The 21,044-nt window shown below is 41.1% G+C and overlaps 1 protein-coding gene across 1 annotated transcript in view; it reads right to left on the bottom strand.

Moving 5' to 3' along the window:
* The window catches only part of CRMP1 (collapsin response mediator protein 1), an 808,535-nt gene that overhangs the window by 520,064 nt on the left and 267,427 nt on the right, over positions 1-21,044 (bottom strand). The window contains exon 4 of the mRNA XM_044056207.1: positions 10,070-10,254. Coding sequence (XP_043912142.1) covers positions 10,070-10,254 — 185 coding nt within the window. The remainder of the gene's footprint in view (positions 1-10,069; positions 10,255-21,044) is intronic.

Raw genomic sequence — 21,044 nt, 5'->3', positions numbered from 1 at the left:
ACGTCTCGGTCTGTCGCTTTTGTGCTACATTCAACAAACGCACTATTAAGCGTCGGGCGGTGTTCGCCTAGCATTATTTTGGGAAAGCATTTAACTATACTATGTCGTCAGATATTCCGACTCCGGTTTTGTCTAAAAAACACAAAGACAAGGACTGACACACGAGGTCCGCGGCCTCTACCAACACCACGCCAAAGCCGACTACACGTGGTCCGGTTCTCAGCGAGGTGCCTACGCAGCCCCTGACTACCGACGACACTTCTTTGACGGTGTCTCCTGTACCCGAGGTCGCAGGCTCCTCGGCCCACACCCCGACTACAGATACCGAAGCCAATCTTGGCATTGAAACTCAGAATGTGGACAGGTCCACCACCACTCAAGGTGTTTTCAGACCTTCCTCTTCTTTCTCCATCAAGGCTTTCACAAAGTCTAAACCAACCTTGCACTCTAAGAGACCTACTATACAGGGCCCATCTCCAGGCCCCATGCCTAAGAAACAGATGGTTAAAATGGCTGAGGATTTAATTACTATCAGAGGTTCTCAGCCCCCTCCGGACAAAAGGCCCAGAGTGGCGGAAGATTCTCCCTCCTCTGATCAGGGCTCCATTATTTCAGGGCAATCTGATGATCAGAAACATTCTTACTCTCCTTTTGAAGACTCTGATGCGGAGGAGTCCATCCCTTCTGTCTCACCTCCAGAGGATTATTCATTTGGGGAAACTTTGCATACCTTAAGGGAACACTTCCACTGGGAAGGCCAAGATTATTCAGATTCAAAGAAAAGGCTCATGGAATTTCTCTTACTACCTCAGCACAGGCCTTTGGCTATACCTCCTGTCTTGGACATCCTAGATGATGTTTACTCGGAGGCTTGCCTTAACCCGGACTCTCTACCCCCAGCTCCAGTTAAGCCAGACAGGTACTACAGGGTTCCTCACTCACACCAATTTCTATACAAAAGCCATGCTGCAGACCCAGAAACCATCTCACAGGGCCCCAAGGGAGTTAAGGCCTCCATTGCTAAAAATCCATTACCTTCCGAGAGAGACTCCAGATCCTTAGAAAGGTGGGGAAAAAAGGTATATACCTCGGCTACCTTATCCATGAGGGCCTTAAACTGTCATTTTCATATGCTAAAATACCAACAGTTTTTGTTATCACAATTGAAAAGTAAAATGTCACAACCTGAACAACCAGACTTGAAGGAGTTGCAGGATTTGATGCATAGTGCAGAACAAGTGGGTAAGCATACCTTGCAATGTGGTTTTGATGCTCTAGAGGCCTCATATAGAGCTGCTGTTACAGGATCAGTCATACGTAGACATGCCTGGCTTAAGGGACAAACCTTGCCTGATCATGTCAAAGCTAAACTACTAGATGCCCCTCTACAAAAGGATGTATTATTTGGTGCTAATGCTGAGGAGGTATTAAGGAAAATGGAGGAAAAGGCTAAATCAATGCAAACTGTGAAAGATTTTCTACAGGTACAACCCCCACGTTTCAGTAGAAATTGGCCTTCCAAAAATTGGTCCTTTCTAGCCACGGACAGACCCCAGAGAGGTAGATACAGGCGCCCGAGGGGCAGAGGACAATCCCAAGGATCGTTTAGAGGCAGACAATGGCAAGCTCCTACACAAAGAGTTGGTGAGTATACCTCGCAATCATTCAGAAAGCAAGCCCAATGACTTTCCCCTTTGCATGCCAAGCAGGATTCAAATGGCAGCACCCTTAGGAGGAAAACTGGCATTATTTTCAAAAAAATGGCATATTGTCACAAAGGACAAATGGATCCTGGACATTATAAACAGAGGCTACAGATTCCATTTTCACACCCTTCCAAAAATGAAAGGCATGCCAAATCTGCCACACAATCAAAGGGGAGTGGCACAAAAACAAATTACAGATCTTATAGACATGAAAGCTATTCAAGAGGTACCTACGCACGAACAAGGTCAAGGTTTTTATTCCAGACTATTCCTGGTACCAAGGAAGGGAAAAGATTGGAGACCTATATTGGACCTATCCATCCTAAACACTTTTAATCGTACCAAAATTCAAGATGCTCATATTACAGCAGCTTCTTCCCATGCTGGGCAAGGAGTCTTGGCTGGTAACATTGGACCTCAAGGAGGCATACCTGCATGTCCCAATCAGACAAAATTGCAGAAGATACCTCAGATTTCTTGCAGGTTCAACCCATTATCAATTCTCTACATTGCCGTTTGGCTTATCTACTGCGCCCAGAGTATTCACAAAATGCCTGGCATCAGTAATTGCCTACTGCAGACTTCAAGGGATACAGATATACCCATATTTGGACGACTGCCTGATCCAAGCGGAAAGCAAGCACATTCTTCTGAAACATCTGGCTTTTGTGATAAGGTTGTTGAATTCTCTGGGATACACAGTCAACAAAAAGAAATCAAGACTAATACCCTCTCAGAAAATAATTTTCCTGGGTGCCAACTTGGACACAAACACCCAGATGGCCTACCTCACGCCAGAGAAGCAGGGGCAACTAACTCAATACTTCAAAGCACTAGCAAATTACACCAGGCTGACTGCAAGGAAAATCCTGCAGGCTCTGGGATTCATGGCATCTTGCATCTTACTAATCCCATGTGCAAAGCTGCATATGAGGAAACTTCAATGGTACCTGAAAAACCTATGGTCTCAACACAGCCACAGTTTGGAAACAATAATACCACTAAATCCATGTCTACAAAAGGAATTTCTGTGGTGGGCTCAAGCATGCCAAACAAACACAGGTCTCCCATTCAGCAAGCCTCAAACAAATCAAGTCATCGCAACAGACGCCTCGGACTATGCCTGGGGGGCGCACATGGCAGATCGGTACATTCAAGGCAAATGGTCCCAAAAAGAAAAGTACCTTCACATCAATCAAAAGGAAATGCTAGCAGTAACAAATGCTATTACAGCTTTCAAAGACCTTCTGCATCCAGGTCAACTATTGATAAGGACAGACAACACCACAGTAATGTGGTACATAAACAAGCAGGGAGGAACCCATTCATACCACTTGTGCAGGCTTGCCATGTCACTTTGGAACATGGCCCTGGAATTACAAATCGAACTTCAAGCACAGTACTTGCCAGGCAAGGAAAACATGCTGGCAGACAATCTAAGCAGGAATATGACAGATCCACATGAATGGAAGTTGCATCCAAAAATTTTTACAGAAATAATCCAAGCATGGGGAAGGCCAGACATAGATCTCTTTGCCTCCCACAAAAATCACCAATTGACAAAATTCTGCTCAAGGATTTTCCATCCAAAGGCCTGGAAAATGGACGCTCTCTCTTTCAGTTGGACAGCAATGACAGTTTATGCCTTCCCTCCTCTTCCTCTGCTGCCCAACGTTCTATTGAAAACCAGAGCAGACAGACCAAACATGATTCTCATTGCTCCAGACTGGCCAAGACAACACTGGTACCCACTCCTGAGGAGCCTGACGCATTCCCCACCATGGCCCCTGCCTCTAATACCTATTCTCCTGACTCAGCACAGCTTCAAAACTCTTCACAGCCAGCTAAAATCTCTCAATCTAGCCGCATGGAAGATTCCTTAGCATCACAACAGACCCTACTCTCCAAGGAGGTGCAGGATGTCATTTTGGAGGCTAGAAGGCCATCAACTAGAAAAGCTTACTCCGCAAAATGGAAACGGTTTTGTGTCTGGAATGAGAAAAAGGGTCACAATCCTGGAATACTGAATTTACCTCAAATACTACAGTACCTAGCTGAGCTGCTAAGCAGTGGACTTTCATTCTCCTCCATCAAAATCCATGCCTCAGCCATTTCTGCAGAATACAACACTGATCCACCCTTATTCTCTCACCCTCTCTTAAGACAGTTCCTCAGAGGGGCTAAGAATCTAAGACCCCCAAGGAAACAACCAGTACCTGCTTGGGATCTCAACTTCATTCTGGAAAAACTGACCTTGCCTCCCTTTGAGCCAGCTGCCTCATCAGATTTGCAATATTTATCCTGGAAAACAGCTTTCCTTCTGGCCATTACCTCAGCTCGTAGAGTTTCAGAACTACAAGCTCTCATGGCTGTGCAGCCTTTTATCATCTTCCATCAGGACAGAGTTTCCTTATGAACCAACCCGTCTTTTATGCCTAAAGTGGTATCCAGGGTAGCTTTGAATCAGGCCATACACTTACCTACCTTTTATTCTAATCCTCAAAACAAAGGGGAGAGATTACTACATTCCTTGGATATCCACAGACAACTGCATTATTATTTGGACAGAACAAAGCCTTTCAGAAAATCAGAACAGCTCTTTGTATCCTATGCTATAGGAGCTCAAGGAAAGCCAATTTCCAAACAGACAATCTCAAAATGGATAGCCCACTGCATACGCTTTTGCTATTCTTTTCATGGCAAAACTGTACCTACAGGCATCAGATCTCACTCCACAAGGGCCACAGCTACCTCCGCAGCTTTCCTCAGAGGAGTTCCTACCAAAGATATTTTGGAAGCAGCCACTTGGAGTTCTGTGCATACCTTCTCCAAGCACTACCACCTACCATTATACTCCAAAACTAGAGCAGGCTTTGCCACTGCAGTCTTGCAGGGCATCCTGGCTCCTCCTAGTTTCACCTAGTGCCCATCACCCCTTTCTTAGCTTTGGGATTCTACCCATCTGTTATGACTGCAGCTGTATGCACGATGAACATAGTACAGTTTTGTACCTACCATAAATGTAGATGTTCGAGTGCTAATACAGCTGCAGTCCAGGTTTCCCTCCCTCCTTCCCCTCTTGGGACAGGCCTATTGGCAAACACATCCTCATACATCCTGATTGGGGTATTCATTTATGGTGAATTTGCTTGCAACTACTGTATTTTGATTATATTTCATTGCTTTATTATATAAATTTATGTATTGCCTTCCTTCTGGGGGCACCTGACATCTGGGGCAAAAAAAACTGAAAAAATGGTGTCGGCTGGTTCTTTTATACCCCTGTGGCACTGACATCAGGGAAGAAGCAACGACAACCTACGCCGGACCTAGACTTTGGAATTCGGCCGACCGAGGACCCGCCTGATGGCAGGAGAACCCATCTGTTATGACTGCAGCTGTATTAGCACTTGAACATCTACATTTATGGTAGGTACAAAACTGTACTTTCTCAGACACGTTTGTAGCTCATGACACAACAGCACATCATTGTTACAAATTTGTATGAAGAAGAGTTCTCAGACACGTTTGTAGCTCATGACACAACAGTACATCAATGTTACAGACTTGTATTTAGAAGAGTTCTCAGACACGTTTGTAGCTCATGACACAACAGTACATCATTGTTACAGACTTGTATGAAGAAGAGTTCTCAGAGACGTTTGTAACTCATGACACAACAGCACATCATTCTTACAGACTTGTATTTAGAAGAATTCTCAGGCACGTTTGTAGCTCATGACACAACAGCACATCATTGTTACAGACTTGTATTTAGAAGAGTTCTCAGACACGTTTGTAGCTCATGACACAACAGCACATCATTCTTACAGACTTGTATTTAGAAGAGTTCTCAGAGACGTTTGTAGCTCATGACACAACAGCACATCATTCTTACAGACTTGTATGAAGAAGAGTTCTCAGAGACGTTTGTAACTCATGACACAATAGCACATCATTCTTACAGACTTGTATTTAGAAGAGTTCTCAGACACGTTTGTAGCTCATGACACAACATCACATCATTGTTACAGACGTATGAAGAAGAGTTCTCAGACACGTTTGTAGCTCATGACACAACAGCACATCATTGTTACAGACTTGTATTTAGAAGAGTTCTCAGACACGTTTGTAGCTCATGACACAACAGCACATCATTGTTACAGATTTGTATTTAGAAGAGTTCTCAGAGATGTCTGTAGCTCATGACACAACAGCACATCATTGTTACAGACTTGTATGAGGAAGAGTTCTCAGACACGTTTGTAGCTCATGACACTACAGCACATAATTTTTAAAGACTTCTATGAAGAAGAGTTCTCAGACACGTTTGTAACTCATGACACAACAGCACATCATTGTTACAGACTTGCATTTAGAAGAGTTCTCAGCCATGTTTGTAGCTCATGACACAACAGCACATCATTGTTACAGACTTGTATTTAGAAGAGTTCTCAGAGATGTTTGTAGCTCATGACACAACAGCACATCATTGTTACAGACTTGTATTTAGAAGAGTTCTCAGACACATTTGTAGCTCATGACACAATAGCACATCATTTTTACAGACTTGTATGAAGAAATGTTCTCAGAGATGTTTGTAGCTCATGACACAACAGCACATCATTCTTACAGACTTGTATGAAGAAATGTTCTCAGACACGTTTGTAGCTCATGACACAACAGCACATCATTCTTACAGACTTGTATGAAGAAAAGTTCTCAGAGACGTTTGTAGCTCATGACACAATAGCACATCATTCTTACAGACTTGTATGAAGAAATCTTCTCAGACTCGTTTGTAGCTCATGACACAATAGCACATCATTCTTACAGACTTGTATGAAGAAGAGTTCTCAGAGACGTTTGTAGCTCATGACACAATAGCACATCATTCTTACAGACTTGTATTAAGAAGAGTTCTCAGAGACGTTTGTAGCTCATGACACAACAGCACATCATTCTTACAGACTTGTATGAAGAAGGGTTCTCAAGAGACGTTTGTAGCTGAGGACACAACAGCACATCATTCTTACAGACTTGTATGACGAAGAGTTCTCAGATATGTTTGTAGCTCATGACACAACAGCACATCATTCTTACAGACTTGTATGAAGAAGAGTTCTCAGAGACGTTTGTAGCTCATGACACAATAGCACATCATTCTTACAGACTTGTATGAAGAAGAGTTCTCAGACACGTTTGTAGCTCATGACACAACAGCACATCATTCTTACAGACTTGTATTTAGAATTCTCAGACACGTTTGTAGCTCATGACACAAGAGCATATCATTGTTACAGACTTGTATGAAGAAGAGTTCTCAGACACATTTGTAGCTCATGACACAACAGCACATCATTGTTATAGACTTGTATTTAGAAGAGTTCTCAGACACGTTTGTAGCTCATGACACAACAGCACATCATTCTTACAGACTTGTATTTAGAAGAGTTCTCAGAGACGTTTGTAGCTCATGACACAATAGCACATCATTCTTACAGACTTGTATGAAGAAGAGTTCTCAGAGACGTTTGTAGCTCATGACACAATAACACATCATTCTTACAGACGTATTAAGAAGAGTTCTCTGACACGTTTGTAGCTCATGACACTTACTCTGCCAGGTCAGGCAGTGTAAACCAATCTTTGTGGTCCTTTCCTACCCACAACCCTTAAAAGGATAATAGCATTATGGAGCATCAAAGGAAATATCAAAACCTGTTTTTCTGCACATATAAACACAGATGAAAGGTTTCTTAGGGTAAAAGTCTAAACGGAGTTGTGGAGCAGAAGAAGCAGTTCATGAGTATGGAGAGGATATTTTAAATGTATTCATTCAGAAGCATGGGACAAGTTGCCAACCAGTCCACTTACTGACCTTTAAGGAATTACCAAGCACAATCTTTTGCTTCAGTGCCTAACATAGCAATACGAACGCTGTCTCACTCATGTGAAGAATGTTTTTCCATTATGACATACTGTATGTTGATTGCTGACTTGCAACATTTTAGTACAATAGTTTAAAGCTGCTAAAGCCTGTGGACAATATTTTTCTAAAACTGAAAATGCTCATATTATGTTATAAAAATGAAAATAAAAAAAAATAAGGTTTTTTGTAGTCATGCACGCACAAAAGAACCTAGCTAAAACAAACTTTTTATAGCAAGGTTTTAGCACATGAACCTTGGTGTTAGAGAAGTAAGCAAATCTTACACTGCCACACAGATGGCAGCTACCAGGAACTGGATTGGAATGCAGCCATCAACTTTAAAAATTATAACACCCCTCGCACTCCCACAAAAACATCAGTCTAAAGTGATGTGCAAAGCTAATAAATGATACCTTTAAGAGCTGCAGCACACCTTATAGTGTCACTTGGACATCAGTAAAAAGTGCAATGTTAAACAATGACAACTTTAAAGCTGCAACACACCTTCCACTGTAAATCAAACAGACAATTAAGATCAGGTCTCCTGATCATAATCAATTTGTTGTGTATAACACAGATGCCAATAACTTCTTAAAAGGTGAATTTTTGGGTAATCATTTGAAATGTCAGGACCTGCTAGAGTGAGTCTTAAAAGCACAGAGACTGAATGGCCAAAATATACTACATCAGAGATGGCTATTTCTCTGAATATTCCCTGTTCTCTGAGGTATGGCAGTCTCAAGAGTTGCTATATAAAAGTTCAGATGGTATGGGGGGGGGGGGTTTGCCCTCATACTGGGGTGCTCGCAGAAAATGAAGTGTAAAGGAGAAGAGTTTTCAAGATTTGTTCTTCTTCTGGGTTTTCTGTACTTTGTTTGGCTTGTCAGAACTCTGAATTTTGACTGCTGACATTTTAATGGGGAGCTGAATTTCAGCATCCATGTTGAGAGCGTATAATAAGAGATATGACCCGAGAGTCCTGATCATAATTCAAGCTCCATGCACTACCATTTACAGAAAAAAAATTGTAGGAGCTCAGATTGTTTTACTGGTTTTCAAAGCCTTGAAAACCGGTAAATCATGATAGCAGTGGAAAACTGACATCAGGCATAAATGAAGTGTCCCTCAAAAGAACAAGCAGTCTTAAAATCTGCTATGTACTTAGTTCTGCCACATTTTATGTCTTATAACTTAATCACCTGCATATGGAATAGTTTCTCAAGAAAGCCACATAAAGATAAGCAAGCATAACAATTTTATCCAATGCAGAAATAGGTTTTATAACTTTTCTAAAAGGACAACTGGCTATAATGCACAAAAAACTTCCAAATGAAAATGGTTTACATCTCAAGGCTACCATATACATCAGTCGATTGCCATACAGCAGTGGTCGTTTCTGTATGAAAACTTGGCCAGGGTGATATGTGCCATGGTGCTATGATTTTGAGGATGAAGTAATCTATTAACAGTTTTTGATAAAGTACTTCTTTTTACAGCTGTCACATTTTATATTACTGTATATAAATCAAAATTTATTAGAATGCAATTAACCAAACTGAGAGCAAGATTTAATAGTATTATAAAACATAAAGATGTAAGAGTTCTTTAGCTTTATTTACTGATTATTACCTTTCATTTTTCTTTAGTGCACATGAAAGTACTTAGACCATGCCCAGGGGACGTATCCTTTTTCAGTAGCAAATTAAAGCACAATGCATTTTATATGACTAGTTTTAACTTTATTAGATATCATTTCACTTCAGTGCACATGATAGTTGCTAGACTATACATATGAGGCCTAGCCTTTCATTCTACATAGCAAATCACAACAAAATATGTCATGACTGGTTTTATATCAACTTACTCTCTAAAGTTAATGCTGATATTAGGGATTTTACATTAAAAAAAATCACTTCATATTGTCATGTTAAAAATATTTTAATTGCACAAAACAAAATATCCAGACTGTATATTATGATACTTTATATATAGAGACAGTGGCATTACAGGGTATGGGCTAACGGTAATTTATGTATATATATATTGCAGTTTCCTTACAATATGCATTTGTGTGAATTAACCTTAAAAGTGTAAAATCATGAACACACTGTAAAATGCATTTGCATAATCATGCAATAGATCCACATGAACATTTGTACAAATAGCTTTTTTGCCAATTGTCAGCATGCATTATTTCTCATTTCTGGTTTACAGAATACTCATCAATAGTCAAAGACATTTTTTTGACTAATGAAATTACATGATTGCTGAACTCCATCTTATAATGACTAATGTAATTGTGCACTGTAACAACGGTACAATATATGACACAGAGGTGCAGCACTCTGAGAATTTGAATAGCTAAAGGAAATAGTACTGATGCAGCTCTAAATCACACATTCACAACATCTACAAGCTCTGTCCTGCTTACTTATCATGGTAGTTCCTCCAGCCAGAGCAGCTTTTGTTCCCTGATAGAAGTCATCAACAGTGGATATTCCAAGATGAGGTTTTAGCAAATAGGTATTCACATCGATTCCTCCAGGTATCACCATACGTCCATGAGCTTCAATTGTCTTAACACCACCTGGTACCACCAGATTCTCTCCTATTTGTCTAACAAAAGAGAAATGTAAATGATAAATCTTTACTAATAACATTAAATTAATTTTACTGAACTCTAATGCATTAAAATTCAAATGGCCTTTATCAGCTACCTCTTCAGCAAAATCACATCTTTCTGTAAATTGTACAATACCACCTCTAACTTTGCAAAATGTAAAATTAAACTGACATTGTTATATATCAAATCAGATAAGTTAGAGATATAAAGCATGATAGACCCAGACCATATTCTTGTGGGACCCCAATCACACCCACCCTTTCATTAGGATTAATATATTTCACTCATATGTTTTCTTAAACTGCAGATTCTCCTGTAGTTGTATAATTAATATGTACATTATGAGTTCTCCAGAGTTGCATGGCCAAAGTGTAAACTCTTCCTTGCATTTATTTGCACTTTGTTCATGTTTATTTTAAAAAACATACTGTAGGTACCTGCTTCATCACAATAATGCTGGCCTCTTTGTTTACTGCATGATCTGACTTACTGACTCCTGCTGACACAGGAAGTGTTTCCAACTTTACGTCTTTCCCTCATGCTTTTTCTCAGTTATCCCACAGTGCACCACAATTATACTTTTCTGTTCTCTCCCACAGCCAAGTCAAAGTCCACTTCTTCTTTATGTTATAGAAATCTGCTCTTTTAGGTTCATAGGTAGGTACTAGGCTATCTGCCCGAGGGCATTTATGAGCCTAGCCAGTGTGTGTCAGCTTTTGCCGCCCAATTGATTAATTAACTGAGCCTGTGTCAAGCAGAGCCAATTTAGTGATCCCAGGGTTGTATTTTCTGTTATCCATCCACTCGTCATGGTTTCTCTTGAAGAGTGTTAGTGAGGGGCTCTGCCTAATGTAGTTAGGAATTTTGTTCCGAAGCATGGGGAGTCTCTGTGACAGGAATCTATCCCTCCAGCATGTTCTATTTATTGTTGTGGTGAGGCTTAGCTCACTAGAGCACGTGGCTTGCAGTGACTTGGATTTCTTTAGGTGGAGCATGTCCAACAATTCTGAGTTGGACTTGGCTTTGCAAGTCAGGCAGAGATCACCGCTGAGTAAGCGATATGCCACTGAATACAGTCAGAGTTTTTTCAGTCGGGCTGCATAGGACATATGTTTGAGGCCAGTAATCCTCTTGGTGAGGTGCTTTTGTGGTCTTTCCAGCTGTTGGAAGTGTCTTGTGAGGTACATCCCAAATGGGGCATTGTACTCTATGATGGGTCTGATGAGTGATGAGTAGAGGGGCACTATAACCTCTTTATTTCTAGATGCGAACCCTTTAGTAATTAGATGGGCCACATAGAAGTATTTTCTAACTACTTTGGCAATATGATTGTCAAAGGAGAGGTTACTATCTACCTGGGTCCCCAGATCTCTTATTACCTCTTCTGTATTAAGGGGGCTGCCGCCTATGTGGTAATTCGTGGGTGTTTTGTTTTTCCGAAACGGGATGACTACACATTTTTTGGCATTTAGCTTGAGGCCGTGACTTTGACACCAGGTGTATGTCTCAGTAAGGGCTTTTTGAAGGATGTCCATGTCAGCTGGAGAGTCAATTATGGCTCCCAGTTTGCAGTCATCGGCGAACTTGGTTAGCCATAATCCTCCTGTGTTTGCCTGTACTTCTGAGAAGTATATGCCGAACAGTAGGGGTCCCAGGACCAAGCCTTGCGGGACACCACTTGTGACTGGTTTAGAGTCGGACCTGGAGCCCACTATTCTTACCGTGTGAGTTCTGTCTGTAAGCCAGTTGGCAACCAATCTTGGGATATAGGGGTTTATGTTCAGGCTGGTGAGTTTTTCTATAATACCCGATTGAGGAATGGTGTCGGACACCTTGGTGAGATCAAGGTAGGTTGTGTGAACCATCTTTCCCTCATCTATGGCCTTGGTGACTGTCTCAAAGAAGTCAATTAGGTTTAGTAGGCATGATCTGCCCTTAACAAAGCCGAACTGGGTCAGGTCAAGTGTTTGGAGGTTCCCAATGTCTTTGTTAATGAGTTCCATGATTATGTGCTCCATAGCCTTGCAGACCAGGCTAGTCAGGCTTATGAGGTGATAGTTACCAGGGTCAGTTGTGGCACCTCCTTTGTGGAGCGGAATAACCGTTGCTGTGCACCATTCTATGGGCACATAGCCTGTGGAAAGGCTGAGGTTGAACAGTGTGTTTAGGTGGGGGGTTAGTTCCTTCTGTAGTTCGTGCAAGATGCAGCCTGGATCACCAACTGGCCCCATTGATGCTGTGTTTTTGGCTTTTGAAAGGGCTGTTTTCATCTGTGCTTCTGTGATTTCCAGGACACTACACTTTTCCGGTATTGTTGTGGGCCCTTTTGATGGTGAAAGGGAGGTGAAGTTTGCACTGAATCTATCTGCCAGGATGTTGGCAATATCAGTAGGTTCAGTATATTTTGTGTTATTTTGCACTAGCGCAGAGCATATCTGTGAGTTGCCACTTAGATTCTTGACATAGCTAAAGAAGGCTTTGTGGTTATCTTTCGAATCCTTGGCTATTTTTCTTTCAAAGTTAACCTTGGATGATTTTATGAAGGACCTTAGTTTCTTACTGATACTGATCAGGGATGTCTTTCCTTCTTGGGATTTGCTTTTTTTCTGAACTAGTTTCCTCCTTTTGTTGTATAACCTGTTTATGGCAGGGGTCCACCAGACTGGTTTCCTTCTCTTAGGGGAGTGAGTCTTGGTTTTGCTAGGGATGGCATGATCTATGCATCCTTGTAGGTGCTCATAGAGTGCAATTATAATGGATTCTGCATCTTGGGCAGTGTTATTCTTTAGCATGGGGGCTGTGAAACTTACCACCTCTGCCGTAAGTAAGGTGAAGTTTGCTTTAGAAAGGTTTTTCACTGTGGTTTCCTTGGTTGGGGGTGGTGGTGGAGTGTGGACATCCAGAGTGATTAGTTTATGGTCTGATCTAACCAGTGATGGGTTGACCTCCGGTGCAGAACACTTGTCGCCCATGTTGGTGATGACCAGGTCCAATATGTTGTGGCCTCTGGTAGGGGAGTTTACCAGCTGATCCAGGGCATTTGAGTTGACAAATTCCAGGAAGCGCTGAGCCTGGGAGTTTGTATTCAAGTAGTTTTCCCAGTTAATGGTAGGGCAATTGAAATCGCCCAATATCAGGGTGTTCAGTAGGACCTTCATGTTTTCCAGTGTCTCCAGAAAGGTGGAGTGGTGGCCCTGGGTCATGGAGGGTGATCTGTAGCAGGGCACAATTTGCATTGCAGATTTTCCCAATGTTAGTTGCACATGGATGATCTCAGAGGTATCATGCTATGCCACTAACCTGGAGGTGTGGGTATCCTTGAATATGGATACGCCCCCCCTCCTTTTGTGTTTCGGTTTGTGTTCTGTGGTTGAAATGTGTGGTATGAATTGTAGCCCAGTAGTGCTGGAGTGCTCTCTGGAGCCTTCAACCAGGTTTCAGTTACTGCACAGATGTCGATGTTCTCCATACTTAGGAGTGCTTCGAGCGCATGCATTTTGAGATTTAAACTCCTGGGATTGAGTAGCATAACCCTCATTTTTTTACTTGTGCTGTTTACGGAGGTGAGTTTGAATTTTGAGCCTTGCCTAAAAAAGGCACTATGGGGGCAGCAAGGGCCTTGGACAGTATTCAAAAGCCAAGGGTTGACAGGTACAAGCCGTCTCTTGCGAAGCAACGCAGCCTGTCGAGCATGTCATCCCAGGCTGACAGACACTGGATCCCCTTTGAATGACACCAGAAGCTTAGCCAATTGTTGAAATTGATAATTTTTTCTTTATACTGAGGTATCATTCTTGGTGAGGGCAGGATGCTACTCAGGGTCAGGGTCATACCCGCCTGGGCTACATGATCAGAGAGCTCTTCCATGTCTCTTTTCATGTAGTCCAGGAGGTATTCCCTCTGCACAACTAAGATTCTGCTAAATCACCTGTACTGCACAAGTAGCCACCTACTACATACCCACATTCTAATCTTTATTGGTGTCAGTTAATTAGTGGCTCTTACTCTATTGTCTTCCTTCATAGCTGCTGTTGTTACCTATATTACTGATATCACTACGTTGTATAACTGGCCCTTTCTATTGCTTTTGTTTTTTCTTTTGCTTTCCTACTCATCCTCATCGTTATTTACTACTTCGCTCTCTCATATACCACTCATAATGCATTTAACTCTGCCTAATGCTACTCTTCTCTCCTTCCTCCTTCATTCCCAACCACTCCAGTTTACATTTTACCAATAATCCATGGCTGGGTGTGGGAAAATCCTTCTTTACCCACACAGGAGTGGATTATTACTTTTAAACAATGACTTTATTTAAGAACAAAGTTGTACCTTTTGTAAATAATGTCATGCTATAACAGAACTTTAGTGCTCTTCTGCCAGCTTCTGATAGTGTGGGGGATTCCAGACATGTAGTGGGTATGCTCTATATCTAGGTGTGAATGGCTGTACACAGCATTGCTATCTCTGCCTTTTTTTATAAGAACCAAACTGTCTGTCTGTGTAGTGTACATTTCCATAGGGTGTCCAGATATTGTGTCATATTTTTGGTGTGTTCTTCATAAAAGATATGGTTTTCTGGCAAATCATTGAGGACTAAAGTTATAAATAATGATTGAAATCTGCACTTCAGAAGGTGTTACTAGGTATGCGGTGGAGCTTCCCCCCGATAGTATACTATTCTGCTCCACAGAGCACTTACTACTGTAAAAAAAGTGGTAAAATGTTTCCTGAACACTAGTTAAAATGGTTGTTTAGTATCTCAAGGAAATTAACTTTAAGGGACTCCAGCACATAATGCTTCAGATTTTTTTTCCATTTATTTGGCCTGCATTTTTCACAAAGTATGTCTTTCTGCTGTAGGTCTGGAAGGCACACATTTTAACAGCTTGTGAGTTATCAGGATGTTACTGTTTTTTTTTTTTGAGACATATTGTTGTTGTTGTGTCTTTCAGCTTATCCCGGTTAGGGGTCGCCACAGTGGAACTCCGTTCCGCTAATGTTTGGTAGTGGATTTTTATGTGCCGAGTTACCAGCCTTGATGCACAACCTTCAACAAAGGCATGCCCATTCACGCATGCCTCCACACAGAAGATGCTCTAACTGAGAATCGAACGCGACAACGTCTTGCTGTGAGGCGACAACGCTACTGCAGCAACACTACTGCGGGTTTTTTTGAGACATATTGTAATGGAGAATATTCAAATAGATGATCTATCGCTCAAATACATTTTACCTTCTGGTCATCTTTCTATTTGGATATGCGTGATTTATAGTGGGCATGCTGATTGGACTGTCCAACTAGTGTACATGTTTTTAAATGCTAATCACCCACTATTGTATAATAATACTTTAAGCATAACTCTGGCACTATTACACACACTACCTTCATAAGCAACTCCTTCAACTATCACACACACACACACACACACACACACACACACACACACACACACACACACACACACACACACACACACACACACACGCACATACTGACAAGCCAGCCAACTGCAATAATTGCATCATACCTAACCCAAGTCCCCCTCAGCCCTCCACATCATCAAAACCACAGAATCGCCATCCAAATCACACAAACCTATCCATGACCTTAATCAATGTGAGCAGCCTACTCAATAAGTTGGATCATATAGAAAGCTTAACTTCACAAATCTAGATATACTCAGTATAACAGAACCTTGGGTGAAGACAGCCATCCCTAACTTAAGCTAGCCCTTTTGTTCTTACTCTAACCTTCAAAACTATCATTCTGGATCTAGATTAAGTAGAGAATCACTGCTTCTAATCAAAAATGGCCTAAGAGTGACTCTACTAGGTCAACAAATCTCCAACAATGACCACAACCCAAAATGGCTAGTACTAGGACAACACAGTAGAAGAATCCCTCTTCTGGATCTAATCACTGATTACCACCCCAGTAGCCTTATCACATTCAAAAATCTTGTACAGCAATGTCTGCAGTACACTATGTCAGTCAAAGACGTGGTATTAATTGGAGACTTCACTTCAACATAAACATCCTCTGTCCTTTAAACCAAGAGATATGTGACTTACTCTTTGCCAATGTCAGGTAACCACTCCTTACTTAAACTTTTAATCACAAACATGTAAAACAAAATAAATAGTATTAGCATACGTCCACACTCCTTTACTGACCACTACTCCATTACATTGTTTTTAACTATAGGAAAACTAATACCCCTCCTATACTATCTCTTTTATACCCCTCTGTTCTGCTTTAAAAAATCTCCACCAAGGACATCCTAAAACGTATAGCTCAAACTCCTTCAGGTGCCCCTACTGATTCAAATAACCTCCTTTATTGGTTCATCATTTTCTGTACAGAACACACTACAACACTACTCCTCCAGCTATGTATCACAGACAATACTTTGCTCACCATTTGGCACAGAGTAATAAAAGAAAGTCACGTGGAACAAAAGATCTCCTTCTTTTCAATGAAGCCATAACAGACAGCTGTAAAAAGGGTATGACATATTTATCCGTGGTGGTGCAGCAGTAGCGTTGTTGCCTCACAGCAAGAGGTTCTCCTGTTCGATTCTCAGCTAGTGTGCGGGGAGTGCCTTCTGTGCGGAGTCTGCATGTCCTCCCCACGGGTCGAGTGGCGTTCCGAAAGACATGCGTGAATGGGCATGCCTTCGTTGAAGGTTGGGCGTCGAGCTGGCAACTCGGCACCGTGAAAATCTACTGCCAATCATTAGCGGACCGGAGTTCTGCTGTGGCGACCTCTAACCAGGAAAAGCCGAAAGACAACAACAACAACCTAAGTATGACATAGACAGACTGCATTCAGTAGCAGCATCCCACCTTCAAGGATAATGGAATGTTTATAGATGTATAAGATACACGCTTCATTGATCAATTACGTTGCAGTTACTATGAAACAGTGACAAACCACTTTGCAGTTAAAGCATGACAGAGCAAATTATTATTCTAGGGAACAAATCTCAAAGGAGGATATCCCAGGATGATTCTTTGTCATTGCTGCCCATTTATGTTGCCCTTAACCCATGTAAGTTGCTTACTTAAACTACACTATAGTTACAACTTCCAGAAATAAACCTTGTTTAAAGATATCTTGTCTACTTTTTGTGGATGATTTAAAGTTGTATTGTTCTTCACATGAGGATCTGAAAGCAAAACTAGAAATGGTTAAAACTTTCTCAGATGATAGAAGAGTGATATTTGGCCTTGATAAATGTTGAAAAGCAATATTTATAACACAAAAGTTACAGCAGCAAGAAAATATTAACCTGAGACAAAAATGTGGGGTGTATAGATATTTGTGAACAGATGAAACGTCAGAAATAAAAAACAAAAAAATGAGAACAAGGCTTACCAAGGTATACTTCAAAAGATGAAAGCTACTATTAAAAGCAGCCTTTACTTCTAGGAATAAAGTCCAAGCTATAAATCAATGGGTTTTCCATTTCTAACTTATAGTTTTGGTGTGACTAATGGGCCCCAAGCAGTAGTGAATAAGTTGGACAAGAAAAAAAAAATGCTTCATGCTTACCAAAGGATATATAAAAAAATAGTGCATGGCAATATTATACATCCCTCAGTCTGTAGAAGGTATTGGTCTTTTTGAAACTGGCTACATTTATATGTGTACAATTGTTGGGACTTCCTACAGATTTGCTGAGGTCTTCAGATACAAACATAGTGAAAGTTCAGTGTCACACAGCACATTGTATTTGTTGAATTCAGTGTAAAACTAGTATTGCTTTGGCTTGTGTTAGCGTGTGTGTGTGTGTGTGTGTGTGTGTGTGTGTGTGTGTGTGTGTGTGTGTGTGTGTGTGTGTGTGTGTGTGTGTGTGTGTGTGTGTGTGTGTGTGTGTGTGTGTGTGCATGTGCTTGCGTGTGTGTGTGTGTGTGTGTGTGTGTGTGTGTGTGTGTCTGTCTGTGTGGTGGGGGAGTTACAGTGTGCCTAAGAATTACAAGTTAGCCATAAGTTATTTAACTTTTCATCACAAACATCAGCATTACACACATGTTGTCAAGTTTTGTGGTTAGGAGCAGGATGTATAGGACAGGGGAATTGTCAGTGTATTTGGGTGTGTGTAAAATAATATCATTGTTTTTTCTTTATAGACATAATGTTGCCTGGCACATACATAACTCTTCTGGGAAGCATTAAAAATAGAGTTATTAGCTTTCAAATGTGTAGACATCACTGAGTTTTATTCCCTGAGCATTATGTATTTGACACACAATGCAGAGAAACAGAGCACTTATTCCTCTTTGCCATAGAAAATCACTGCCTCTGAGATTTTAGTGTGTGCTGGAAGTGTTTTCATTTTTACATGATATTTCTTACTTCTTCAATTTGGTGCATCCATGGAGATGGTATATAGAAGTTCAGAGGCTGTGAAGACTTGCCCCTCCCCAAATCAGAAAGGGTGTGGGAGGACTTGCCCTGTGTAAAAATGCTTAACATTTAATTTTTTACCCTTTTTTGGTTCAAGCAGTAGTCTTCAGTGTTTGAGAACACTGACATTTAGATGCCTGGGCTTCAGTTGAGGGACTTTTGAAAAATAAGGCATAGTATCACAGCACATCCAGACTCTTAAAGCTTCTCTAGAGGTCTAACAGCTCCAATACTCCAGACTGCAGAACTGGATTTTGACATGGGTTTTCTTTCAGCGTCTGCCCTGAACCTCACCTATTCTAAAATAGACCCTGCTAAGAAATGTGCACAGCGGTTTCCTGTACTGTGTGTGGTGGTGGTGGTGGTGGTGGTGGTGGGGGGGTGCTGAGGGTAGTAGTGTGCTCATTATTTTTTTTTTATTTTCCTCCAACTCAAACTTCAGAGGTATGCAGAGAAGAATGTTATAGCATGTGTGTAGGTCAGAGTCAGTGTGGATTGCTTTAACTTTTTTCACAAAATTTGGAGAAGTGCACAGGAAGTCATTCTTGCTACTTTTAGGGCACAAACCCCAGATATATGCATAGTAAGTCACAATAACTTGTTTAGGAGCACTATATAGCCTAGGAGCAATAAACTGGAATATATTACTGCAATCATTATTTTTTCCCCACTTTCCTCACACAGCAGACTTGTATACAGGTGGCTATCTTTTGGGGTTAGGGGTTAAGGAAGCATGCTGTTTACATACATCTGACAATGATTGGTTGAAAGGTGTTGTTGTATTCTGCTTGTTCTTTCAGTTTTGATCCGGCCCAAACTTATCAGATAGTTACACAGAAGATGGATGTCTTTTGGAGGTAATATATATATATATATATATATATTTATGACAGCAGCCAACTGACTGTGGTCATTTGTGCCTGTGTGTGTGGACGGGTGGCTCGGGGGTACACAAAGGGTGACTCTCTTTTTTCGAGCACTATTACCAGATAGGATTTCTGCATCCTCACAATCACTTGTCTTCTTATAGGTTCACAGGTAAGTACTAGGCTAGCTGCCCTTGTGGAACATTTTAAGCCTAGCCATTTTCCCTTTTTTTGTTCTCAAATGAACCTATCTCATTTGGTTAGAGATTGGCCTTAGTCATCCCATGGTCGATAATTATATATTATCCCTGTTGAGAATAACTGGGACCATACCATAATTTAAGGGGACCCATGCATGGGATAAAAAATGTAGGAGCTGTCTTTGTCAATTAGTAGTAGGGGGCAGTCCTCAGGTACATTTTCTGATTCCCATCCATTGATCCAAGTTGTGCTTGAATATGGACAGGGATGAACTTTGTTTTATGTTGATGGGGAGACTTTTCCAGAGCAGTGGTATCCTCTGTAAGATACACCTGCCCCTCCAAAACATTACATTGATGTTGCAGAAGAGGCTTAGATCCCTAGACTGAGTATTTGTGATGCTATTTGACTTGCTGATGTGTAATAAATCCATCAGTATAGGGTCAGAGGATGCCTGGTATGCCAGGCACAGGTCTCCTCTTAGCAGTCTGTAGGAGACTGATTATAGTGACAGTAGGTCCATAAAGGACATGTTGTTTAGGCCTTGTATCATTTTAGTAAGGTATTTTGGTGCACATTCCAGTTCTTGCATATTTCTGGAGAGTTACACACCAAAAGGAGTATTATATTCATGACTGGCCTAATAGCGGGTAAGTATAGGGGGACAATGACTTCCCTAGATCTTTACACAATCCCTTTGTTTATAAGCTGTGCGATATAGAAGGACATTCTTACAACAATGGACGCATGTTGGTTAAAAGTACTAATTGCTGTCCATCTTAGAAAGTACTGTGTGTCCCATATCTCTTTACTGTCTTTCTACCCATTTGTTTTCTTCTTATTGTAATGTTACCTTTTCATGCTGCTTCGTAGTACTGCATACTACTGCAATTTCTAAGTTTAGTCTTACAATTTAGTAGCCTGCAGAAATTTGCCACAACAATTCTTCACTGCTATGGAGTGATTTACAATAATTTTACATTGCAATGTTTTTGTGTTGGAGCCATTTAGTGAAGGAGAACGCTGCAGCCCTCACTCTAACTTGTGTCCTAGGTAGAGTAATGTGTGTTTGCTATTATGCCTCCAGCTCATGCCTGACTGGGAAAGCTGCAATGCATTTACACTTTGTTGCTGTTCAATGATGCACTAAGGATGTTTGAAAGCTGTGTGTAGTTAATGACTTGCATACATTTCAGAGGTATAATCTACTGCTGGATGAAGACGGAATGCTCAAGCTTCAATTGTCCCTGGTTCAACCCATCAATGAAGGCAGTTCTTACATAAGAAACCACAGGTGGCAAGT

This window comes from Protopterus annectens, chromosome 14.part0 (assembly GCF_019279795.1).
Source record: "Protopterus annectens isolate FY-2018-M chromosome 14.part0, PAN1.0, whole genome shotgun sequence".
NCBI classification, from domain to species: Eukaryota; Metazoa; Chordata; order Ceratodontiformes; family Protopteridae; genus Protopterus; species Protopterus annectens.
This window is presented reverse-complemented; position numbering and strand designations above follow the sequence as displayed.